We start from the raw sequence: 26,682 nt of genomic DNA, 5'->3' as shown, positions 1-26,682 counted from the left end.
GCTTTTATACAGTTTTATACTGTATTTATTCATTCATTCATTCATTCATTTATTCATTTTTCTGATTTGGTCACCGCCCATCTCATGAGGAAGTGACTCTGGGTGGTTTATACTGTTTCATTGGTTGTAAGCCACAGAATTGTTTTAAGATGGGTGGCTATATAAATGTTTTAAATAAGCAAACAAACAAAGATCTGGAAGGCTATAGTTTCCCCATCTCTGGTATAGGACATTCGGTTGGAACAAGAAGAGGACAGCTGCTGAACCTAACCAGTTTTGAAGCTCATGGAATGAACCTCTAGTTGATATCAGCCTGTCCTATTTCACAGGGTTTTTATACATGGGGAAAATGGGATCACCCTGCTTCTTTGGAAGAAAATAGAGTACCAACTTAATAATAGGAGCAAGGAAGTGATAGTTTGAAGATTCAAGACTAGGGCTGAAAACAGATGCTTTTGGGAAGTAAACTAACCCTCATCAAGTATAGTATCCAGTTTTGGGTCCATATTTAAAGAAAGACTCAGATAATAGAACTGAGGGTGACCTGTAGACTTGAACTGTGATGGAATGGACTTATGAAGGCCAGGCTCAGGGAGATAAGCATGTTCTTAGCCCCCAGCAGGAGTGTGGGAAGTTCAAGAAGATGAGGCTGGCACCTCCCTAAGGAATTCATGGTGTTGTGGCTGGCTGGCTTGGGAGCTAGGGTTCAGTCTGGGGAGATTTTCTGTCTTGAGGTTGAAGCTAATAATCACCATAGAGCTGTATTTGCATCGTCTCTTGGAGTTCTTTGGGCTGAATCTGACATGAACCCAAGTTTCAGAGGGACTGGGGAGGGAAGTAGATATGTCTAGCCTTGTGAAGTGTAGAGTGAGGGGAATATAGGAGATAAATCACACACACTCACACACACACACACACACAAAGAGCTGTTCTGTTGCTCCAAAGTACAGAATGAAGAATCATGATCTTAAGTAACATGAAGGGCCCCCACTTGGATGACTTCAAGTGGAGTTCGACAGCAAACTGTCAGAAACGCTTTTAGTTGGATGCCTGAACTGAGCAGGAGGTTGGACAAAGGGCCTCAGTGTCTCTTTCCAACTCTGGGATGCTTGATAAAAACTCTCAGACTGTATGTCTCCACCCCTAAGACATAAGATTCGGAACATTTAGCAGAAAACGACCATCACTGATTTTCCCTGCCAATTCAGAGATGGCTTCCATTCTCAAAAGAAAGAGGGTTCTTTCTCTTTAGCAAGATTTAAGTGTGATTCAGTACATGCCTTGAGGTGGCATTTATCAGAAGATGAAATTTAACAAAAGAAAAAAGAAAAAGAAAGTTTTGGGGGGGAGGAAAATACATGTCTCCAAAACATTCCACAAGAATTAGGTATGGAGCAGGGTTTTTTAGCAATGCTAGTAGAAAAGGCACAAGTAGCTTTTGAAAAATTCTCAGCCTTTTTTGCATCAAATTCTAGCTCTGACATGTAGCACAGAAATGCGTGCCTCAAACTATCAGCAATAGGAATCCAAAAGGAATTTGTTCATATGTTTTGCTAGCACTCACTGGATGTGCAATCATTGTGAAGTCCTGCATGATCTCCAGGGTGCCAATACTCTGCATGCCATCATCTCACCTGAACTGGTCAACTCAACTTGGCTGCAACACATACAAAATGTCCTCCAGGCTTTAGTGGGCCTTCATTGGTCCCATAATTATGGTAGTGCAAAGCATTTGAAGAAGAAGCTTCACAAAGCCCATTAGTGCAACTGTAGCAGGTCTCCTCTAGAGCATCTGCATTCCTTGCAGAGTTTTTCCACAGCTGCTTTGCAACTTGTCCCCTGTGTCACTGCTTCACTGGGGTTGCCAGCAGAAGTATTGTCTATGCACGTACAAGCATACAAGCAAGAGCAGACCACTGGGGACATCCTTTTGAGCACACATACACCAGAACGTCCCGTTCATTTGTTCATTCATTCACCCTAGCGCGCTTCTGCGAATGTAACCATTATATAATGTGGTCCTTACTGATGCATGCACATTGAAATGGCATGATTCAGAAAGCACCAGAAGGTCATCTGTGCTGTGAACTGAATAGGTTTGACTTGGAAGAGGCATGTTGGAAGAGGTGTTGGGCAACACATGGAGAGGGTGAGAGACAGAGGGAGAAAGAGAGGTGACATAATTGATGGTACTGCCACTTCTCCTTTTTTGACACCCACCTGCAACCAACCATTTCAAATCTGAGCTTCAGAATGTTCATCGATATTCCTCCTCAACAGCAGAGTCAATGGCTAAAGGAGGATCTTCTCCATATGGTTAGTTTATTAGAGAAGAACATTATTGTGGAATCTACCTTAAAATGTAAGCATGCTCCGGTGCTGAATTAACAGTACGATGTGAGTCTCCTGCAATCCCTTATGTGTGTGAAGAACTTGCAATTTGGGCTGCTTATTTGATTATTTTGCTATTGCCGGTAAGCACGATCTGATCCAGGATGGACAAGGTTGTATAGTGTGAAGTTGCTAACTCACCAGTGAGATTAAGTATACGTTCTTAAGGCAACTTTCAGGAGTTACAACATGGGAGGGATATTAAAACTATATTTAGATGCATATATATATGGTTACATCTAAAATTTCAACTGATGTGCATTGGTACTGTTGCTATCAGCCATCAGTATAATGCAATACTTACTTGCTGCTCTATATATTAAGGTCCGTGTGTGTGTGTGTGTGTGTGTGTTTGTGTGTGTCTTTGAGTCAGTTTTTGACTCTTGGCAATTGCATGAATTAGTCCCTGCAGTTTTCTTGGCAAGGTTTTTCAGAAATGATTTGCCATTGCCTCCTTCCTAAGGCTAAGACAGAGTGACTGGCTCAAGGCCACTCAGCTGGCTTCATGCCTAAGGCAGGACTAGAACTCATGGTCTCCTGGTTTCTAGCCTAGTGCCTTAACCACTACACCAAACTGGCTGTCTATGGTAAGCAGAAGGCAAAAAAGCTGTTTGAAAAACATCTATATTCAGAATTGCTGTTTAGGAGGCAGTTTTCTCCACACCAATTATGCGTTCAGTTGCACAGGACTCTTACTTGTCTAGCAAGGTGACAAGTCCTTTCACGTGGAACCTAACATCATCAAACTGAGAAACAGCCCCAACCTTTTCAAAATGAGTGAGCATGAGTTGTAATGTGAAGCCCTGTTGCATTGGTAGCCAGAACCCCACCTTCCTCCAAGAGTAGCTTCTCCAGATCTATGCAAAAGCTAAAGGATGCAGAAAAACCACCACAATGGAACCCACACATGCCTTCTGGCTGCAGAAGCTGGACCCAGGACTGAGGAAGTCACAGTTGGTGGGAAAAAGGAGAAGGAATGAGATGGGGCCCTGCTTGGATATCATTTTCTTCTATCAGTATGTCAGGATCTGGTTGCAGATTCCACTCATATTGTGTTGACAACCTAACAGAATACCAGAGGAGGTCACAATATTGGTGCCACCTCTAGAAAATCCTTTGTAGAAGCCATTTGTCCTACTGACAGTGGTGTTATTACTCTGTGCTATCTCCCTAAAGCAGTGTTTGTGAATGTTTCTCAATCTTAGCAACTTTAACAAGTGTGGACTTCAACTCCCAGAATTCTCCAGCCAGCAAGCTGGCTGGGGAATTCTGGGAGTTGAAGTCCACCCAACTTAAAGTTGCCAGGGTTGAGAAACACTGCCCTAAAGGCTGGGTTTTCCCACTTTAGCGTACTATTCTTAATTCCATGTTGAAACCCACGAATGTAGCTTATAATTAGAGAGCAGCTGAATATACCAAGTAGGACCATGTTTTAAATATAATATAAAATAGTTATTTTTTAAAAAAAAATGGGAATATGGACATCACTCTATGAAGTTACAGATGAAAGAAAATCAGCGTAACTCAGTTTGCAATGTGACTTTGACCAAAGCTGGAATCCACCTATAATTTATAGCAGAGTTATATTTTTATTCCACCAGCTATTTGCAGCAAAGTAGATCATGTATCAGTCAGCAAAATAGCTTTGGAGAAAATAAACATGGCCAAAATACTGAAAACAAGAAGGTTAGAAAACTTCTCTGCATTCTTAAACCAGATACGATTCTATAGGCAAAAAGGGTAAGATGGAAAAGTGAATTTTAGCTCATTCTTTCAAAGAAAGTCATCCAAGTCTACCAGTTGAATGCACCCAAATAGTTTTTGTTATGACTTGTCATCAGGAAATGTTGCTTTCAACATCTCAGACATTTCTAGATTTTAGTAGAAGGAAGCATAGGATCACTCCTTCTAAATTTAGTTTAATTGTAAGCCACGCAGTGTGTTCTTTCTGAACAGGTCTAACTGAAAAGGTGCTTCTGTTCACTGAAGTGTCCATCAAAGCAGCTCCTTGAAGAAGCCCATTGAAAACTTGCCCTGGGTCAAACTGTCAGAGCAGATATATCACTTAGACTGACATCATAAAATGGGCTTTTGTGCCTGCATTCACCTGCCCCAGATTCCCTTTCCTCAGAGCAGAGTCGACAACCCAGCTGAACTGGCCCAGTGTGATTAAAAGCACAGAAGCAGAGCAACCCAATTCTCCAAATCAAAGTGAACACCTAGAACTGGGTTACTTAGAGGACCAAACTGAAGCAGCGGATCCATCCACATCTACTCATAAACAGATAAATCTCATTTATGGTGGACAGAAAGTCTTGTGTTTCTAACACCAAAGCTGTTTGTTAAAAAGCAAGTGCCAACTGCCTTCAGGTTTCTCAAGCCCCCTGCCTCTTCCCTGTGGGGCCTCTTACCTGTTGAGGATGAAGTGGGTGAAGTCTTCCAGCAGCTCTTGGAGAAGCAGGTCAGTTCCACCCTTTCAGATCATACTTGCAGCCAGCATGTAAAGCAGGTAAACCAAATCCAGACAGAGTGTGGGGCAACTTTCAAATGAAAAAGACAGCTGGGAAAAATGTCTCTCCAGCCCTCTTCTATCCAAAGACCTGAAGACACTCCTCACAGGTTTTTTTTTTTTTTTTTTTCCTTAACTGACCCAAAGAGAAAGGGCGAGAGAGGGAGGAGGCAATCTTTCAACCCCAAAGGTTTTGCAGCAGAAAAGACCAATCGCAATATCCCTCTGGCTCAGAGTGAAGCTAACTTTGGAAAGATGCAAATCCAAAAGGAGCAGAGAGGCAAGCAGGAGATTTTGGGAGGGGTCAGTAGGAGGAATGAGGGTGTGTAAATTGAGGCAGGGTGGAGGCTGGAGTGGAAGGAGAAGACAGAGGGAGGAAAAATATAGGTAAATGTTTAAACTTGCAGCCCTGAACACATTTCTTTTTTCAGGAAAGTCCAGGGGGGATTTTTTTTTTTTAGCATTTCTGTAAAAAAAATTATCCTGTTAAGATTATGAGCACAATCATAGATGCTGTCACTTATTTATTTATTTATTTAATTAGCTAGCTAGCTAGCTAGCTAGCACATTTGTACAGCTGCCCATCTCTCAGAAAAGCAACTCTGGGTGGCTTACAACAATCCAAGAAAACCAGCACATACCTAAACAATCAGTATAAAAATATAAAAATCAATATTAAAAGATCGCTATGATAAGAACAAATATACAAATGCTAGGCAAAAGAGAATAGCTAACTCAACCATGGAGCCATCTCAGCATGTCTCCAGTTCCCTGGGATCCCCAGGCCTGCTGACATAACTGGTCTTGAGGGACATCTAGAAAGTCAAAACGGGTGGAGCTAATCTAATATTGGGGGAAATAATGTTCCACAAGGTGGGGGCCACAGCAGAGAAGGCTCAACGTCTGGGACCCACCAATGTACGTCCCTACCTGATGGTACCCTCAACATGCCTTCTCTGCTAGATCTGATGGGGTGGGCTGATGTAATTGGGGAGATGTGGTCCCTCAGATAACCCAGTCCCATGCCATGAAGGGCTCTAAAGGTTAAAACCAGCACCTTGAATTGGACCCAGAAGCAAACTGATCTGAACTCCAAATTTGCAACATTACTGAAGTTCTTTGTCATTGTGGTCTTCTGAGATGCTTCTTGAACTGCCCATTTTAGCCTCTGACTCTGGAATTGTCCGGTGGTCTCCAGTACAAATACTAACCAGGTCTGATTCTGTTTATCTTTTCAAGATCTGCCAAAATTGCATAGAGGCTGCTGCCCAGATGTTGAAGCAGATAAAATACAGGCAGTGGAGAGTTCAGAAAAGGGTAATCTTAAGCAGGGAACAAAGTTTGGGATGTTTGGGACAAGTTTCCTGAGAAAGGAAGCAATGTGGTCTAGAGACAAAACAAAGTGAACGGTATCCTAACATTTAACTATTTGTTTCTATGGTGGGAAGAAATGGGAGGAAGGAAGGAAGGAAATGGGAGGCAGGCAGGCAGGCTTTAAAAAGAGAGAAAATGTACACTCAAGATAATAAACTCTGAGGTTTTCTGTCCTGTACCAGAAGAAGACCATTATAAAGTCAGATTTATGTCTAAATGCATTTAACCATCTTTCCTAAAATGTGCAGCATTTTTAAATAGGTATTTCAAATAAAGTGCATTTTAGATTGTGTGTGTGTGTGTGTGTGTGTGTGTGAGAGAGAGAGAGAGAGAGAGAGAGAGCAATTTCCTGTAATACATACATACTGTATCTTGTGTGGACACTTTTTTTTTTTTAGTTGTGAATTGAATTCTGAAAAATGGGGGTTTCCATAAGCATCCAAACAGCTTCAGTTTGCATATCAAACCAGAAGGTGCAAAATGGGTAAATTTGCACAAAGATGCAGGTGGAACACATTTCTCCTCTATCCTTAACTTCTATTGACATTGTTGGCTATGAAGATCACCAGAGGCTCAGCTAATATTCAAATGGGTGCATCTCCCTCCCTCTTTTGAAGTCCTGTACTCAGGTATGGTGCACTGTGTCATACTGAAAAGTTAAGAAGACAACAAGAAAATAGTACAGATCTTGCCTGATTAGGAGAGGAAGAAGTTACTTGGAGAAGAGTTCTGTGCCAAATTGATTCCTGATATGTGGCTTAAATTAAAAGTAGGAATTGTTTGGAAAGCAATCCAGCAGTCATCCTCTTTTGATCCAAATCCCAGATTATTTTGTCCAGTTCTGTTGGACACCACTAATTGCAGGGATCTGTTATGAGAAGTGAGGTTCTCTGTTGGCTGAGAAGATTTGTCTATAAGATTTGTGCAAGCTGAATAGATAGTAGACTCTGTACTTACTTCGTTACTTGAACCTTGTAGTGTTCAAAGCAAAGGGTTGCAAGCATCTTCTAGTGTTATTTTGATCACCTGAGGGCATTCAAAGGTTGAATTGTCCCAATGGCACCCTGCAGGTAAGAATTCAAAAGAGATTTGCTACAAATTGCATGGGAAGAAGATTGATGGAGTCCACCAAATTCTGATGACCGATTCAGTCTACTGATGGGCGCTGATTTTAGTTCAACCATGTATGCAAAAGCTTACATAGAGGGTCACTGTATCCCTAAAAGAGCATGTATTTGAAATTTGTATTAAAAATCCACTACAAAAATTGCATTAAAACAACTCATTAAGGAAAGATGGTTACAAAATTGTGTATAATAAGGAGAGGGATAAACTACAAATAAAGCAGTGTGGCTTTTTTTAAAAAAAGCACAACAGTTTTAATGGAATAGAACAGTAATTTAAATCTAGCAACTGTGATATAACAGGTGGAAGGTTGTTCTATTCTTATTATTAAAATTTACAGGCTGCTCAATTTCAAAACATCTCTGGGTGGGTTACATGTTAAAAAAATAGCAAACAATTAAAAAAAGAAATTGTGTGTGCCTGGACAAACTGTACTCCATAAGCACGATGCATTTTCAGATGCAACATTCATATACCAAGATGTCTTATAAATTTTTGCTAAATGACAACCTAGAGGTGAGGTCACAAGATCCAGATCATGAGGAACAGATTTGGTTTGAAAACAATAAAATGGGACTAAGTACTTGCAAAAACCAGTGGGATTTGGTTTTTGCTAATTCTACGCTAATGAGTAGAAGAACAATGTTATGGAGAAGGTCTTGTGGATGTAGACACTTGAGGCTTTCACGTGCCTTTCAAATCAAGCTTGATTCTTGACAACTTCATGGGCATGTCCGTGCTCATTTTTTTTTTTACCACAAATGGAAGTTGTCTACCATTACTTTTCTGGATGGCGTTATTTAAATTGTCAGTCTAGCAAGAATCCTGAGATTTCCTGACTGCCTCCCATCCAAGTATTAATTGAGGTCTGACACTGCTTAGCTTTTCAAGGTCAGGAAAGGTAGGTCTGAAAAGCAGTAAGTTCCTTCACTTTGCCTCATTTTCAAGCTCTTTTCCTTCCCCCAGAATAATCAAGAGAGGCTCCCAGGTCCTTTAATCAAGTTGATGAACATGAGAACATTGAGTTATAGATCTACATCTATAGATGATCTTGAGGATGCATGCTATAAAAATGCATAAAACATATACGGTAGCTGATTCAAAATAGCAGCGTGGTTTCTGATGGGACAACCCCATTAACATAGAATCAAGCTTATCCTGCATTGACTGCCACTTGGCTTCTGGGCCCAATTTAAAGTGCTAACCATTGCTTTTAAAGCCCTTCACAACAGTGCACCAGGTTGTACCAGCAAGACTTTGCAAAGATAAAATTTGCCTGGTGAGTACAACAGCCTAGAGAGGGCCTGTTGAGGGTCCCCCCACTCCGCAAGGTCTATGGGCCTGATGATAGCCCTTCTCAGTGGTGGCTTTCATGTTTTGGAACCCTTTACCCAAGAATTGAGAATGCCCCCCAACTCCCTCCTTGTATTTAGGAAGCAAATTAAAAGTGTGTTACTCCAGGACAGAGAGTTTGTCCTCTTCTTTATTTATTTTTTTAATTTTATATTATGATTTGAAGTCTGTACACCAGTTGTGCTGTTCCCTGCCCAGACACCTACTTGATTGGGCCAGCTTGTGAATATGGTAAATACATAAATTAAAAAATAAATAAAAAGTACGGAAATCCTTCAGTGGTCAAGGGCCATTTCAATAAGTGTATAGTGCCATCTGCCGGACATTATATAACATTGCAGGTCACCTGAATCTAAGTGAGGAGCTTCAGTCTGCCACAAATTCTTCCTTGATGCTAGCCAAACATTGCGGCTGTCTTGCCAAAGTAGGGTAAAAGCAATGAAAAAATACAGATGTTGTGTGTGAAGCGTTCATCTGAATTAGTAGCGCAAAAATGAGCTATTCTCGGGGCTTTTGAGAATAAAATAAGGTAAAATGAAGTAAGCTGAGATAAAATAGAGAAAGATAAAAGGGAAAGAGTGAGGTAAAATAGTGTAAGATAAAATAGAATACAGAATCATAAGATGCGTACTAAAATACAAAACAGCATGTGTTTAGATGAATGTATCACCTTTACGTGCTACCCCAATGTGTTCTATAAAATGTGTTCTCAGTTGAACAGTCCTGACTATAAACTTAGCAGTTCTAAGGACTCCATATGCGTTTCTGCCTTGGAGGAAATAAGATAATCTTTTGTTGTGGTCCCAATGCGTAGTTTCGTCAAGTAGTGTCTGTAAATACCAATCCCTTGCTGGGGGATATAGTTGGCAGTGAAATAGGACATGTGTATTGTCTTGTTTTTCTGATGCTCCACAAAGACACATTGTCTTCTCATAGCATGGTGCAGGTGGAATTATCCATATCTAACCATAAAATCCAGCAACTCAAATCTTGTCCTCGTAAGGGCCATCCTATGGTACTGAGTCAGATCTATTGTCAGGCATTTTTTTGTTTGAAAAGTCATTTTATTCTTGGTCATCCATTTCAACGGCCTGATGTTTGCAAGCAACTCAAAGTCAGTTTGGCCATTGATGTCTAACGCTCTTAAGCTGTGAGATGATTTTGAGAAGCTGATCCATCATGTGGTGGGTTGAAGGGTCCCCATCTGTTCTTCGAGGCACATTTTTGGTAGTCTATCGGGTTCCATTGGGAGAGTTCCTCTACCAGTAATTACAGACTTTAATTACTGTGAAGCTGTAAATGGAGTGGGTTCCTGTTTCACCTCTGATGGCTGCTGTTGGTGTATTCCTATCACTCCCCAGAATAAATCTTAAAAAGCATGCTTGATTTTGCCTGAGTAGGGGGGCCTTTGATAGGCCCCACAATTCTGTATCATACCTTAACACCAGTGCAACTTTTGCCTTCTGGACCTTCAAAGTGAAGATTTGAGTGCTTGGGTGGTTACAACCGAGTAATTTAGTTAGCATTTTAGAGCTTGCTGAGGCTTTCACTGAGCTTCATTTGGTTAGCTCAAGGCCCTGAAAAACCTGGAAATCTGTAAAACCCACCCCTAAATATGGAAAATAAACTATTTCTTTGATAGGCTCCCCATCCAACAGCCAGTTGCATTTGACACATCTTTTTGCAAGAACTACCACTTTGAATTTAGAAGAGAATAGATGTAGCTCAGGGTTGAACTGTGGAGTCCTTGGTGATCTCTGAGGTTGGTTGTTTTCTTGCAGACATTTCATTACCCAACTAGGTAACATCTTCAGTGCTAGTGAGTGTGGGGTTTGCTCCCTCTTTATATACAGTAGCTTGCCCTGCCAGTGTTGGTGGGGGTGTGGTTTTCTCCTTGCTCGTTCCCCAGTTAGGGTATTCCTTGTAATAAGAGCAAGACTCTAAGAGCAAGCTCTCATCAAACCCATACAGCCCAACACTTAGAGAATGGAACATCTTTCTCACCTTCTCCCTCCAGCTGCGCTCTAAAGTGGGTAAGATAATGGCTATAGTAGTGTGGGATTCGGTTGAGAGTCAAGGCTTAGAATTTAGAGATTGGGGTGTGGTATCAAAGCTTGCTAATGACGATAGTGTGCGTGATATCCTTGTTATATTTTCTTGCAGTACTTATGATATGTTAAGTTTTCATTTAAAAAAGTAACAATTCCTTTTGCTTTCTAATGGACTCTGTCTCATGTCTTTTTCTCTGTATGGACATTAAGAATAATGATAATTTTGTATGTTCTTAGTTGCTATCAACTATATGGACATGTCCTTCCAGTTTTCTTGGCAACGTGGTCAGAAGTGTTTTGCCATTGTGTTCATGCCTAAGACAGGACTGAAACTCACAGTCTCCCAGTTTCTAGCCTGCTGCCTTTAACCACTACACCAAATTGAGCCTTAACTTCTCCAAAGAAAGAATCAGGTAGAACCAAAAGCCCATTGGGTCCCACAGTAAGCTTCTTCCTTGAAGCAAACCTGTCTGCTGTGTGTTTTATCATGGAATACCCTGGAGCTCAGCAGTCACTTCAAGTTGGGAACCGAGATGAGATATATTGTGAGGCCTTAACCTGACAAAGCAAAGTCTAGACAGCTCTGTATTGTCGAAGGCTTTCACGGCCGGCATACGATGGCTGGTGTGGGTCTTCCGGGCTGTATGGCTGTGGTCTTGAAGTCTTGTTTCCTAACATTTCGCCAGCACCTGTGACCGGCATCTTCAGAGGGCAGGAGCACAGACAGGAGCAGTTCTCCTGCTGGGCACAGAGAGAACTGCTCCTGTCTGTGCTCCTGCACTCTGAAGATGCCGGTCACAGGTGCTGGCGAAACGTTAGGAAACAAGACTTCAAGACCACGGCCATACAGCCCGGAAGACCCACACCAGCTCTAGACAGCTCTCTTTCAGACATGCTTTATTAGGACTCCTGCACTGAATAGGGTATTGGATGGTATGGGGCATAGGGTCTCTTCTGTAGGAAGTTCTGATGCAAGATAGAAACTAAAGAGATCCTTCATTAAAATTGGAACTTTGAAACCTTCCTCAGTTTCTCCCCATCAGACAAGGATAAGGTTCTCTTTCTCCCCCAACTTCCCACTCATCCATTTATTCACCTCAGTATGTCTCCTACAAAGCTCTTTTCCTCCTCTTTCCAATCTTCTCTGGCCTCCTAATTCATTGGTTTCTCACTGTTTCCAATGTCTCTTTGTTTCCTCCAAACAATACTTTTCTCTGCACTTGGCCCAAATTTTTATCAGCGGGCCTCATATTTCCCCTTGTGTTTTTTTCTCCCTCATGGAGATATCTACACTCCACACTCAGCCAAAAGAGAAATTATTTTGCATGCAAAAAGAATTACCTTTCTATTTCTGCTTACATCGGATACTTAATTTTCTGAAATGCAGTTTTCATTCTATGGTCACACATCTTTGAACTTTGCCGTGCAGTTTCCCTATCATTGATATCAACAGTATCTACAAATACACAATTCATATATACAGGAAAAAAAATGCATAGAGTTAGAAAGTTATGATTATGAAAAGTGGGTCATTTAAGCAAATCTGCACTTGTACTGGAGAAATGTGTCCTCAAGTACAAAGACATAGAAATTAGCACAGCTTTTAAAATATTTTTATTATGTTTGGTTGCACAGTCAGCCAGATGTTTAGATGATTTGGCATTTTTATCCACCTATTGAGTCCTTCCCAAGGACCTGGGATAGGCAGATGTTCTGGTTTGATGGTGTTCAAGGTATCTTCATGATTAAAGCTGCCTTTTGCAATTGACTGATGGTGATTTTGTCAATGCTCAAGTGGTGTACCAGATGTTTTGGGATTGCATCCAAGGCGCCTATACTGTAACGATTGGTACTATCTTTGCATCATCATCATCATCATCATCATCATCATCATCATCATCATTATTATTATTATTATTATTATTATTATTATTATTATTCACAAACTGAACACATACTACACAACATCCTATTCTCTGGCTTTTCTCGGAAAAAGTCCTAGATGAGCAGTTCAAATAAATGCCATTTGTCTACACTAAGCCCAGGACTTTATGTGGCTATTTATTTATTTATTTCAGCAGCTGTTTATAGCCTGAAACGGCCACTCCACACAGATTTAAAGATTCAGTCTGTTTATATTTTTCTAAAGGCCAACCCTTATTTTCTACACGGGTACATTCAATGTGATTTAAAGGTGGGCCAGTTTCATCTTTCACTCTGAAATCTGCAGCTGGGTGTCCACAAAATATGGTCAAGACAGTCCGGATGGCCGTGACGAAGGTGTGATTAAAAACTCCACCTATCTTTTATGGGTCTCGCATGTTCTGACCATAACCTGCAGACCCCACCAGCTTGGTTTACCCTGTTGGAAAATCCCTGTGAGAAGTTTCCAGTTCAGTTTGCCCCTAGCACACTCCAAGTCAATCCCTGGGTCCAGATCAGATCAAGCACGTCCACCACTCCCTTCAGCTATGAAAAGTTTTAGCTGGATGATGATGATGATGATTTTTTAGTTATACACTAGCAAACACCAATGGGATAAAAGGCAGGACCAAAGAAAAAAGTAAAAAAACAGGAAAGTGATAAGGGCAGATGACTTAATATCAACACTCAACATAATCTCTATCTCAATCAATAGCCATCAAACTTCAGAGAGCAAATGGAAACAACACTGTGAAGTTATGATCATGGGTGGTCCCAGAGGGAGCGGTCTTTCATTATTCTAGCTTTAACCCTTCTGTGTACACAACAGCAGCAGAATAGAGATGGAAAGTAGGGCACCAGCTGATCCCTCCCTATTCTGCACCATGAAAGGAACAAATGGGTGGAAGGGGATTCTTGGGGCTTTTCTTAATCTGGTGCAGATGAAAGACACAAAGACTGTGTTTGCTTAATCCCACAAAAACTGTTTTATTATACAAATTTAAACTCCTATTCCTTACTTCTAATCTTAATGCTAACTCCATGCTTCTTTCTATTTCCCTACCTATCTTATCCACGGTCTTCCTATTACAGTACTCTAAGTTTACAACTATTTCTCTCTTGTTTCATCTATCAGTTTTGAACGCTATGGGCCTGCCTTAACTATTCCTAGCTCTTTCCATCTTTCCTCCCCACCCCCAGTCTTCAGTTCTTCTAGCCTTCTCAGTCCATCTGTCTGCCTTTCCCTCCACTCTAGACCAGCCAAAGGAGCTTCTCTTCCCCCCAGCACTCACTGTCTCTCTTTCTGGACCTGTTTTGAGAAGCTGTCCACCTGGGTGGCTGCAGAAAGTGGGCTGGCTTTGCCTGCACCTTTTGCCAAGTTGAGTTGGGCTCTTTTCCTCTCTGTCTTTCAGCTCTGGTTCTTGCAGCTCCAAAGCTTGCAGTTTCCTGGTGTGGTCTGAGGATTGCATACCCTTTGCACATTCAAATTTTTATTGCATTGTACAACAAATCATACAACAAATTGGGAATCCCCCCAATATTCATTGCAAATCATTCAGTTTCTGGGTCAAACTCTCCCTCTAAGGAAAGAGTTTGGCTGTTTTAACACTCCTTCCCAGCAGCACCAAAACTTTGGATTCTAGGAGGGAGAAGAAGCGTCTGCTCAGTCTGGATGGTGAGTTCGCTCTTCCCAAGGGATGAGGAACCCAATACACACAGCCTGTGAACTGCTGAACCAGGCTAACAAAACTTAATCGATCTCTTCACCTGAGAGGATTTGCCCATTTTGGTGAGTCCCATTCCACCTTGATGTGATGGTCCATGGAAGGCAGCGCCAGGATTCTCACAACAAGGTTTGAACCTGCAGATCTTCTCTTCTATGAAAATCCCCTCTTCCCAAAAGGCTTTGTTTATAAGGAGACTCTTCACCCCTGAGCATTGCTGTAAAACTAACTCTGCCTGACTTGATTTTTGATTCCCTTGCCCCAGCAGTAGGTCCCTCAAGCAGTCTTTGAGCAGGTCATTGAGGAACCTTCAGGTGTGTGAAACTACTGTGCCCCTGTCAATTCAGAGAGAGTGGATGATAAAGGGAAAAGGGTTGAATGATGGAACCGGTATAGATGAAGCTTTGTGGCCTAATCTTAGACCAGCATGTGATGGAAGGAAAGCAGCAAAGGAAGAAATTGAAGGCTCAGTGAATGGCCCCTCATTAAGCAAAATTAGACAAATGGGAGGTGAGCCCTGCTGCTTTTGATTTCTCTTGTGGTTCCAGCTTTATCCTTGGGCTTCAGGGGTGGTACCCAATGGCTTTGTGCTTTGATCCTCATATGCCACCCAGAGTCACTGCTGTGAGATGGATGTCCATATAAATAGTTTAAATAAATCAACAAAAATACATACACACATAAAAAGATGCCCTCTTGGTTATTTAATAGAATTGTGGATAAATTGATAGGAAATGCTTGTGCTGATACAAGAGGTATTTTGGTTGGGGACACGAATGTTTGTACACTTTGCGTGCAGACTGTGGCTGAGAAACTGAATGATTTGCAATGAATATTGGGGGGATTCCCAATTTGTTGTATGATTTGTTGTACAATCCAATAAAGAGTCTGAATGTGCAAAGGGTATGCGTACGCTGGAAGCTCATGTTCGTCAAATTAAGTGGATGTGTGTGCCAGGCTGACCCTGGCAGAAGGGAAAGGTAAGGAGTGCCTTTCAAACTCCTTGTGCCATTAGAGAGACCTGCTTTCTCTGAAGAGCAATTCAGTTTGGGTCTTCGATGTCTGGATTTTGGCAAGGGGTTCAGTATCACCACACCATGTTGGGTTGCACCAGTTAGATCCAAGCACTGAACAGAAAGGATGTGTGGAGTTTCAAAGAGGTGCTTTGCTTTAATCTAAGTAGAGATCCTCCTGAAATTAGAATTATGATACCAGACAGTCTTCAAATGAGAGAAAGAGAGAGAGAGGGAATAGTTGATAGTGGAAGCAGGGGCAACAACCTGCCTGGCAAGAAACAAGGGGTAGAATAAAAGAATTGGCTAATTCCTCAGGCCACATCCCTCAACCTTTCCACAGGGAACTTGCAGATGAGCCTACAACACTCTCGGTGTTACGTAGCAGGCAGGAATGACTGAATCCACTCTTCTTTCTTTTCTTCTAACAGGAGCTTCAAATCCAAAAGAAGAGAGTTTGGGTGGATTATGAAAGTTTCCTGATGAATTTCAGCCTGGCAAATGTTAATTATACAACAGAATATTCAGAATATTATAGAAGATATACAGATTACTCTTATGAAAACACACTGTCAGAACCTGCATCATCCAACTGTTGTTGTTTTCCATTGTATTGCATTCGTTGGGAGTTGGATTGATTTGTTTCTGCCACTTGTACTTTGGGGGGGGTGGCTGTTAATGGTTGTAATGGGAGTTGGGAAGCAGCTTAACCATATATGGGCAATTTAGACTGGCTTGATTGCCGGCCAGGCAGCTGGGGCCCAAAGAGCCCGGAAGAAGCTCGGGGAGGAAGGAGAGAGGTCAACAACAGGTGAAGAGGAGTCACGACGCCAGGCAATAAGGAGAGGGGGGATAAACAGAGGGAGGTTTACCCAAGGCGTTAGTTTTAGCAATGTTCTGTTTACAAGCTACATGTACCTCTTAATAAAGAAGTATTTATCTGACCCAAGCCTGGTTGCGTGAGAATGCTTCAGAACTGAGAGTTGGACATCGTGGACTTGACACACACATCTGAGACTCTCTTATGAATTAGAATGGATTATTTTGAAGGTCCTTATTTTTATGACTTCCTATTCAGGACTCCTGGGGAATGGAAATGTCATCTGGATACTTGGCTTCCAGATTAAGAGAAATCCTTTTACCACATTCATCCTTATTTTGGCCATTGCTGACTTTGGATTCCTTGTATCTATTGTTACACATTATATCATCTTTGCTTTGGGGTTTAATGCCTTTCTCATCATCATTTATTTCCCTGAGGATTGACCTTATTTCATTGAATCAGAAGTATGCAGTTCTCCGAATAGTTTTGCCAAACTGTTTATTTATTTCCTGGTTGGGATCCAGAGGAGTAAGTTTAGAGAAAACCTGAAAGTCATATTCCAGAAGATTTTCAAAGGGGAAGAGAAGTGCAGAGAAGACCTGGAACCCTCAGTTTGAACCTAATGATGATGCCTTCATAAAGATCCTAAACTTCTCAGCATAATCAATAATTCTGTGGATTCCTTGAGACCATAAGTGCCTTGAATTACTGAGGAATCTTGGGAAATAAACTCGAATCAAACTCAAGAGCCCCAAGTATGCCGATCCTGTTTTGTTGACGTGCTCTTAGATCGTTAGGTAAATAGAGAGATGATCCGTTGATGCCTTTGAGGACAGTAAATCTCTGGTATGCTATACTATTGTATCAACATGACTACCATTTTGGCTTCACTATCATAATCCTACCCCCCCCCCCAATTCACAAACAGCTTCAATTTAAAGTAAGGTGATGTTCCGAGATTAATAAATACACCTTTCAAATATTGGGACTACATACTACTGAGGATCTCCTTGATTTATGATTCACCATATAAGATAGAACCTATAATATCATTGTAGTTATGTCGTTTTATAGAGGATTTTTTTATATAAGTGTCAGAATAGATCCAGAATCATCTATCGTAATGAAAGAAACAAACACTTGACATAATTTTGCATTATTTTGGGAATATGAGAGACATTCATGTAATCAGACTCTCTGAGCATCTTTGTTTCTTGTCTTTCTATTTTCCATCACCACAAAATTGCAGACAGAAATGCAAGAATCAGAATCATGAATATAAACTACATTTTGGGACTCTAGGGTACATAATAAAAGTGCTGAAAGCAGATCTGGGATTGTGATTTCCCATTTTTTAAAGAAGTGGAATCCGAGGGAAGACGTGGGCGATCATAATGAAGCCCAGCGGGTTTCTTTTTCCAGCTCTATTTTCTGATTTTAAAATTGTCACATCAACAGTTGCTGCTTGCTCTGTTAGGATAACCAACGAGGTAGGCTCATATCTGCAAAGCAAGAAGAAGCTGGGGAGGGAGAGTTCAGTCTTGGAAACGCAAGGGGGAAATGCGTAGTCTCGTCTCTACAGCACCAGTAAAAATAATAATTGGATTCTGTTTTTATCTCAGTCTCAGTGGGATTTCTGAGATGTCATAAATGGATAGGACATGTATGTCCCTCATTGACTCAATTAAAAGAAAATTCCCCCCATATTATGATGTTCTGAGCTTGGCTTAATATTATAAATCCATTCCACAGGTATTGTGACTAATGATTTTGAAATTAGATATGGTGGCACTCACAAAAAAAAAAGTTTTAATATTACTTCACACACACACATGCACACACACACACTTACATGCCCATCACATGGTAAGGAGTGCTATGCAAGACCCAGAACAGAAACAAAAGGTATCAGATTTAAAAAAAAGGAAAGGAAAGGAAACATAGGCAAAACTAGTTTGCATCAACACCGTTTACTGTGCCTCTCTGCATCTTTATATCCAATCCTAGCAAAATTTCCTAGGTTCCACCAGGTAAGTACACAACTTTGCACTTTTGGCTATTCTGCTTCAGACTGCCAGCTGCTCGTGAATGGGATCCCTCCCAACATCAACATCAGCTCCATCTAATCATAACTGAAAATCCCGCTGCACTTTATAGTTTGTGGTTTGGTTCAAAAACGGCGAGTTAGGTTAGTTCATATAAAACTGTGTACGGCATGAATTTCTGACCCATCACCAGCTAGCTTTCCATTTCTTTTCTTCACATATTACAAACTGCCACTTCCCAGAAAAAGCCGTTCAAACCTCAGAGCCTTACAAGCGGGTTTCTGCTTCTGAAGCCGCCTCTCCTGTGCAGCTCGTGGATCGCAAACCCTTAATGGCAAAAGCCCAACCAAGCCAATGTGTCTTTCAAGGGTGAAACATATTGGCAGATCACCCGTAGTACACTGTGGGAAACAGCCTGGAGGGTTTTTCACTGTTATCTCTGCATGCAGGCTCCCACCAAAGACATACAGGATGTGAGCTCACACATAACATCACAGATAAACAAGGAAAAGGACACAGCCCAACACTGAGAGAACGGAACATCTTTCTCAGCTTCTCCCTCCGGCTGGGCTCTCAAGTGGGTAAGATTATGCCTATAGTAGTGTGGGATTCGGTTGAAAGTCAAGGCTTAGAATTTAGAGATTGGGGTGTGGTATCAAAGCTTGCTAATGACGACAGTGTGCGTGATTTCCTTGTTTGACTTCCTTGGGGTACTTATGATTCATTTTGTTAGGTTTTCACTAAAAAAGAAGTGAAATTCTTTTTTCTCCCTCTAACTCTGTGTCATGAGTTTTAGCTGTAAGGGTATTAACTACCCCATAAAAAGAAGCAAGTAGGACCAAAATCCCATTGGGCCCCACAGTCATCTTCCTCCCCAAAGCATCTTGTCTGCTCTGTGATTAACCACAGAGTGCCCTGGACCTCAAAAGTCACTTCAGGTTGGGAACTGAGATGAGCTGCATTGTGAGACCTTAACCTGCTAAGGCAAAGTCTAGACAGCTCCCGTTCAGTGATGGCTTAATTAGGATTCCTGCACTGAGCAAGGAATTGGACTCTATGATCTCTTTAACAGGATGCTCTGATCCTAGAGAGAACTCAGCGAGATGCTGGAGTTTCCAAACCTTCTTCAGTTTTTCCCCAACAAACTACTTTTTCTCCTCCAACTTCCTTCTCCTTCAATATGGTTTCTTTGTCCCAATACACAACCTAACAACCTCTTTTCTTCCTTGTTCTGACCTCCTCTGACCTCCAAATTCACTTTTCTTTGCACTTCGACCAGTTCCATATTGGTGGTATCATGTTTCCCAGCATGTCCTTTCTTCTTCATGGGGATATCTAGCAATTATTGCATTACTTATTTGGAGCCCAAAGAACTCTTTCCACTTCCCCAGAACCACATCGGCACAGCCTTTTAGCCAATGGGACTCCCTTATATTTACCGTCCAGCACCGCTGAAGGGAGTACATGACATCGGGCAAGTGAAAAGGCCCTCCGCTAGTTCGCTACCTCTAGCTGCCTGAGATATCTGGCGGCAGCTACAGTATATCTAGTGGATTCTGGGGCCATATACGATGGAACTTTTTCTAGGTCACCTTGCCTTTCCACGTCTTCCACCCTTTGTCTCAAGTTCTGTTTTGCCTTGTCAAAGCCCAGCTGAAGTAACGACGTCGGGGAGACGCCTAGCCTTGCAAAATTACACTCGACAGCCTTGGTCCATGAAGAAACAAATTTATCTTGAAAAATTAATGGAGCAAGGCCTTGAGGGAAAAGGTTAAGTTTTAGCCATAGATTTAGAGATGACAAACAAATTCTTGATTCAACCTTTAAGAGGCCAGTCTCCAAGCGTAAGCAGGCATTTGACACCCAGCGAGGCAACTGTAGAATTGCTCTTAAAAATTTGGACTGGACTTTCTCCAGGGGTAAGAAGGAGGAGGAGGAGGATCCAAGGTGAGTCCCATACAGCATCTGAGCAAGCGATTTCGCCTGGAAAAGTTTAATTGTGACGGGGACATAATGTCCTCCTTTTGAGCGTAACAGTTTGAGGATGGCATTAGCTGACCTCTGTCCAGCCGCAGCTGCATATTCGCAATGCGTAGTCCTTGAGCCAGTGGCATGTATGATCACACCCAGATATTTAAAGGTAGTCACCTGTTCTATACTGTGTCCATTAAGGTGCCAAGATTGTGTTCTTGGTCTGTTGGCAAAGGCCATAACCTTGGTTTTCTGGAAATTGATTTCCAGTTTGTCTTTATTACAGTACTGGAACAAACCTCGCAGGGCTCTTCTTAGGCCCACTGGTGTCCTGGAAAGAATTACAGCATCATCAGCGTAAAGCAATAGGGCAATGCTGCGATTCCCTATTTTAGGGGGGTGATGGTTTGGATTATTTATCCACTTGGTCATGTCATTAATGTAGAAATTAAAGAGCAAGGGAGCCAAAATGCACCCCTGTTTAACCCCCTTTTTAACTTGTATCGATTCTGTGAGAGCCCCTTGCATGTTACACCTGACCTTGAGGGTCGTGTTAGAATGTAAGACACGTAATAAATGAAGAAGCCTACGATCAATAGAGGCGGCTTCTAGCTTCTCCCATAGCTTGAATCTGGTGACAGAATCAAAAGCTGCCTTTAAATCTATAAAGGCGGCATATAGTGAAGCCACTCTGCTGGACACATATTTTTCAATCAAGTGCTGGAGAACCAAGCATTGGTCGATTGTGCCTCTCCCCTCTCTGAAGCCTGCTTGTTCTTCGGCAATCAGATTGTTGGAGTTCAACCAGTCCTTAAGTTTGTCTTGCAGGTGTTTAGCATAAAGTTTGCTGTTTATGTTTAGCAAACCTATTGGTCTATAATTTGCAGGGTCATCTCTATTTCCCTTCTTAAAGATTGGGACCACAATCGCTAAGCCCCAGTCCGCTGGAATATTTCCTGTGGAGTCAATATAGGTAAACAATGATGCCAGGACTGGAGTCCACCACTCCCTATTATTCTTCAGTAATTCTGCCGGGATGAAATCAGCACCAGGGGCCTTCCCTGTCATAAGGTGATCAATAAGAGATTTAATTTCGGACATTGAGACTGGATGTCATTTGGGTACATCCTTCAAGTTGTACATTTCTTCCACACTGGAGGCGTCTTCGTACAAACTCCGAAAGTGAAACTCCCAAGCAGCAGGTGATATATGAAAATCTGTTGGAGTATATGTTCTAGTAGTTTGGGTAGCTATTACATGCCAAAATAAGGAAGAGTTCTTACTCTTTACTGCCTCTATAAGCCTTTTCCAGGTAGACCGAATATCTTGCCTCTTCTTGTTTGCCACTAGTCGCTTCTATTGTTTTTTGAGGGTAACCAAGCATGTTGCACATGCCAAAAATTGTTTTTTGTGGACAGTGGAGACAACTACTTTCCTATTGAGAGATGATAGATACATAGATAGATAGATAGATAGATAGATAGATAGATAGATAGATAGATAGATAGATATTATTTTACTGTAATTCCTTTGATTTTTGATCATTGTGAGCTGCCCAGAGTCATTGAGAGTCGGGTAGCATCCAAGTTTAATAAATTATTATTGTGGGTCGCACAGTCAGCCAGATGTTTTGAATAGATTTGGCATTTTTATCCAATAGTTATTATCATTATTGGCAAAGGTCCAAAAGTTGTCTCAGCCTGTCCACAGGGAAGAGAGAGATGAAGATATGACCATTTTTGGGGAATTATTGAATTATACCACTATTGAAAAGACCCTGTGGGAGTTGGACTGAATGGGAAATGCTGCAGAATGTGGAAGATAGGACTGCAGTGAAAAGCTCCAAAAACTTAAAAAGCATACATTATCAGTTTTGTATTGTTTTGTTTTCATGCTCTGGGCATTTTGGAGGATGGAGCACCAACTAGTGATGAGGTCTGGGGGGGCTGAATTTTGTGGGGTGCTTGTGTGGGGGTTACATCTTTATTGGTCAGCTGGAGGAAGCTATGTTTTGCTCATGGACTTGGAATTATCAGAATGGTGGAAATGCAAGTGACCACAGCTGATAATTGTGCACGTGTGGTTATATGCACTCCCAGAAGAGCACTTGTTACACTTCTACTCAGTGATCTGCATTGGGTGCCAGTTTGCTTCCGGGACCAACTCAAGGTGCCCATTTTAATCTTGGAAGCCCTTCATGGCATGGGGCTGCATCACCTCAGGGACCCCATCTCCCCAACTATATCAGCGTGACCCATCAGTTCTGGCAGACGAGGCATGCTGCGGATACCATCGGATAGAGGCGTACATTTCATGGGCCCCAGTTGTCAACACTTCTCTGCTCTGGAGCCCACCTTGTGGAATATTCTCCTGCCCCCCCCCCCCCGATATTAGATTAGCTGCATCCCTTTTGACCTTCTGGAACTCCCTCAAGACCTGGTTATGTCCCCTGCCTTGGGTTCCCAGGAAACCATTCATGAGTTCGCTATTCTTATTCTCTCTTGCCCATGGTTTAGATATTCGTTTTTTATCGTATTTATCATGTAATAACTATTTTTATATTTTTGATTGCTTGTTTATATATATGTTGTCTTCACTGGATTCCTGTAAGCCACTGTGATGGAATGTATCTCTGAAGAGGAGGGTGGATAGTAACAGAGAGGAAGGCTATCAGGAAGGGGGGGGGGGGCTTTACAGGAAGGGAAAGGAGGCAAAAGCTGTGAACAAAGCATGTCCTGAGAGCTGGACAGTGAAACCAAGCATGTTGCACATGATAAGAATGATTTTTCCGGACAGTGGAGACAAATATATTCCTACTGGGAGATTTTGTTTTTAATTTATTTTATTGTAATTCCTTTGATTGTTGATCATTGTGAGGTGCCCAGGGTCATTGAGAGTCGGGTGGCATCCAAGTTTAATAAATTATTATTGTGGGTCGCACAGTCAGCCAGATGTTTTGAATAGATTTGGCATTTTTATCCAATAGTTATTATCATTATTGGCAAAGGTCCAAAAGTTGTCTCAGCCTGTCCACAGGGAAGAGAGAGATGAAGATATGACCACTTTTGGGGAATTATTGAATCCACTCTCCTTTCTTTTCCTCTAATAGGAATTGCCATTCTGAAAGAAGGGATTTGTGGAGCATTACAAAAGTCTCTTGATGAATTTCAGCCTGGCAAACATGAATGCTACACCAGGGTATTTTAAATATAATATTACCAATGATTCGGATGACTACCAAAATACATTCATCTATTCTACAAGGATCATACCCTCAGTCATATTAATCATCTGCTGTATTGGAGTCCCAGAGAACGGAATTGTCATCTGGCTACTTGGCTTCCAGATTAAGAGAAATTCTTTCACTGTGCTGATTCTTAATTTATCTATTGCCGACTTTGGGTTCCTTATTTCTATGGCTCTAAAATGGATTGATTTTTTTACATATTATATACCACCAGGAATTCCCTGGCTCATCTTTATGTCATTGTTGTGGATCATGTATATCAATGGTCTATTTCTACTGACTGCCATCAGCATTGACCGGTGTGTGTCTGTCCTCTTCCCAATCTGGCATCGCTGTTCCCGGCCAAAGCATTTATCCCCTGCTGTGTGTGCCCTCCTGTGGATCTGCTCTTTTCTCCTGACTGGAATTTGGAACATCTTGGAATATGCATTTGAATATGATGGCACCATGACTTTCCATTTGCTTGTGCCTGCCGTGCTTTGCCTTCCATCGATCGCAACCTCTACTGGGATCCTATTTTTCAAAATAGGTCTTAAACCGAAACAGAACAAACGGGGGAGACTTTTGGTGACCATCTTAATTACCCTTCTCTGTTTCCTGATTCTTACTTTGCCATTATATATCTTTGTGTTCACTGTTAATTTTCTTGGAATCAGTTACTATTCTATATTTCCTGAATTGGATAACTATTTCTATCTATGTGCTTGCTTTAACAGCAGTGTTAACCCAGTGATCTACTTTCTGGTTGGGAGAAGGAAAGGAGCTAAATCCAAGGAGAGCCTGAAGGTTATTTTTCAAAGAGTCTTCAAGGAAGATGAAAGTCCTGGAGAATTGTAGAGTTCCAACCCACTTAAGGCATCTTCTGTAAAAGCGTATTTTTAGCCTTTCACTAGTGATGGATATCGCTTATGAGTAGAAAAATGTTTTTCTTGCTATGGAAATAAAATGTAAAGAGGTTTTGTTTTTGTTTTTGTCCCCCCCCCCCCGGGAAAAAAAGAATGTTATTTGGCTTTATCCTGAAGTTTGGGGAAAGATGTGGGAAGGAAGAGTTTCCCCTCCACTGCTATAAGTGATGTGACCAAAACCATACCAGAAAATTATCAAAATGCGTGTACCATAACTACAACTGCTTTGCAGCTGAGATTAATCATAGAGAGCTGTATCTCCTGGATAGCTCAGAGAAATGGGTCTCACATTGACTACCAAATCTGTACATATTGAGAGGGGAGTACATCCTCCTAGCTCAACAGGATTCCTTTTTGAGTAGATACGAATGAGATTAAACTTTACAGCCATAATCTTCTACCTGGGATTCAGTCTCTTGGAAGATACTGGCTCTGACTCCTGAGTAGAAGTTTCAGAGACGTATAGCAACAGTTCTGAAGTGATGCTGTGGAGGGCACTGTCCAGACTAAGTTATTTCCAGCTGCCTTTTGGGAAGGGGGGGGGGTCTGAGAGGCTGGCGAAAGGCCCTTTATCTTCAGGATGTTAAATTGTAGCCAAGGGGCACCTCACCGAACAAGGACACCTCACAGATGGGACAGAACATTCCATCAATTCACTGCTACAGTGCCTTGAGACAATCAAATATCTCACAATCGGGGGAGACGATCTCATGGGGTTTTTTCAAGAAAAGGTCCTGTACATTTAAGATACTAAATTGTAGCCAAAGGACTCCCCGATATATTGAGATATCTCATAGATAGGAGGGAACTTTCCACTATGGTGCCTTCTGAAAACCAAAGTTCTGTCAAGTGAAGAAGATAAAATCATCTTTGGGTTTTTTTTTCAATGTCACTGCCTTGTCACATCTATCAATTGAAAACTGGCAAACTAATCAATAGTAGGATAAGCACATAATATACCGAAAGTAGCAGAGCACCCGAACAATGAAAAAGACGTAAGAGACTTATATAGCTTTTCCTAACCAGTTATGGGTAGTTCTCGACTTATGCTGGCATTTGGGACTGGAATTTCCATCGTTAAGCGATGCAGTCATAAAGCCCCACCAGATCACTTAGCAATGGCGATCCCTGCAGTCCCGGTTGCTGTCGTTAACTGAATCCCGTGGTTGTTAGGCGAGGCAACTTCCTGCCAGCTTCCCACAACCAAAGTCAGTGGGGAAGCCAGCAGGAAGTTGCAAATCCCACGCCTGCAGGGAAGTCAATGTTGCTGCTGGGTGCAGGTGGGGGTGAGAGGCCACACAGGGGTGTGGGTGAGGGTTGGGGAATGTACCCAAGGGGGCAAGAGGATGTGCAAGAGGCACCATGAGCTTTGAAGGGTGCACAAGAGTGCAAGGAAGGGTCAGGGAGGCTGCTCAAGGATGTGAGGGGATGTGTGAGAGGTACCGTGTGGTTCAGGGAAGGTATGCACAAGAGGTTCTGTATGGTCAGGGAAGGCACACGGGGTTGTGGTGTGTGTTAGAGATGGGTGTGAAGGGGTGTGCAAGGGTGAGAGGGAGGCCTGGGGAGGGTCAGGGAGGGTGCTCAGGGGTGCTGAAGTGGCTGCCACGGCATGAGCATTGAGGGGCTGGGGGAGGGTGCATGGGTGGGGAAGGCTTATCCCAGCAACTTACAACCTTCACTGCCAGCTTCCCCTTTGACGTTTTGGAGAAGCTGGCAGGGAAGTTTGCAAGTGGCGATCATATGATCATGGCACGTTTGGCAATCAGTCGTAAGTGCAAATGGGTTGCCAAGAGCAAAGATCGCGATCACAGGACCGCAGGGGTGCTGGGACAGCCAGAACTTGGAGGACCGGTTTTAACAGCACCATTGTAACTTTGAACAGTCGCTGAGCGAGAGGTCATAGGTCAAGGACTACCTGTATTTTCAGTCTGATGGGCAAACATGCAAACAGATCAGGGGACCACTTATGGAATGGCCCATCTCAGGATTCCCACCTGGGACAGTTCTGCAGTATCTGGAAGCAACAATATTCTCACTCTGCGGTGGGACAGACTGAATAGGTCTCTTCTTTCTGTCTGCATCTCAGAGCTAAACCAACCATTGATATTATCTATAGATCGATTGATAACTGTCAACAGGCACAGGATTTCCAGAGCCACTGGAAGCAGCACTGTGGGATAATTTTCAGGGATCATCAATCCCAAAGCCAGTGGCCTGGGTTTGTTCCA

General features: G+C 42.1%; 2 protein-coding genes across 4 annotated transcripts in view; one reads left to right on the top strand and one right to left on the bottom strand.

Annotated features, from left to right (window-relative positions):
• COL22A1 (collagen type XXII alpha 1 chain) overlaps positions 1-4,956 on the bottom strand; it is a 173,695-nt gene extending 168,739 nt beyond the window's left edge. Inside the window, exon 1 of the mRNA XM_088148939.1 lies at positions 4,803-4,956. The gene's annotated coding sequence lies outside the window, so the exon portion shown is untranslated. The remainder of the gene's footprint in view (positions 1-4,802) is intronic.
• A 13,832-nt stretch (positions 4,957-18,788) lies between these two features.
• LOC148214746 (proto-oncogene Mas-like) lies at positions 18,789-24,500 on the top strand. 3 transcript variants are annotated; one of them, XM_088148938.1, is made up of 3 exons: positions 18,897-18,912; positions 19,980-21,504; positions 23,412-24,500. In XM_088148938.1, the coding sequence occupies exon 3, from the start codon at positions 23,463-23,465 to the stop codon at positions 24,384-24,386; it is 924 nt and encodes a 307-aa protein (XP_088005064.1). In that variant the 5' UTR covers positions 18,897-18,912; positions 19,980-21,504; positions 23,412-23,462; the 3' UTR covers positions 24,387-24,500. The 3 variants fall into 3 exon arrangements, with proteins under 3 accessions (XP_088005062.1, XP_088005063.1, XP_088005064.1); XM_088148936.1 differs by lacking the exon at positions 19,980-21,504 and having other exon boundaries at positions 18,789-18,912; XM_088148937.1 differs by lacking the exon at positions 19,980-21,504 and having other exon boundaries at positions 18,837-18,908.
• The last annotated feature ends 2,182 nt before the right edge of the window (positions 24,501-26,682 follow it).

This window comes from Python bivittatus, unplaced genomic scaffold (assembly GCF_059951505.1).
Source record: "Python bivittatus isolate LINGU-HERP-01145 unplaced genomic scaffold, Pbiv_v1 ctg000590_np1212, whole genome shotgun sequence".
Lineage (NCBI taxonomy): Eukaryota > Metazoa > Chordata > Lepidosauria > Squamata > Pythonidae > Python > Python bivittatus.
Note: the sequence above shows the minus strand (reverse complement) of the source record. Positions and strands in the feature narration are given on the sequence as shown.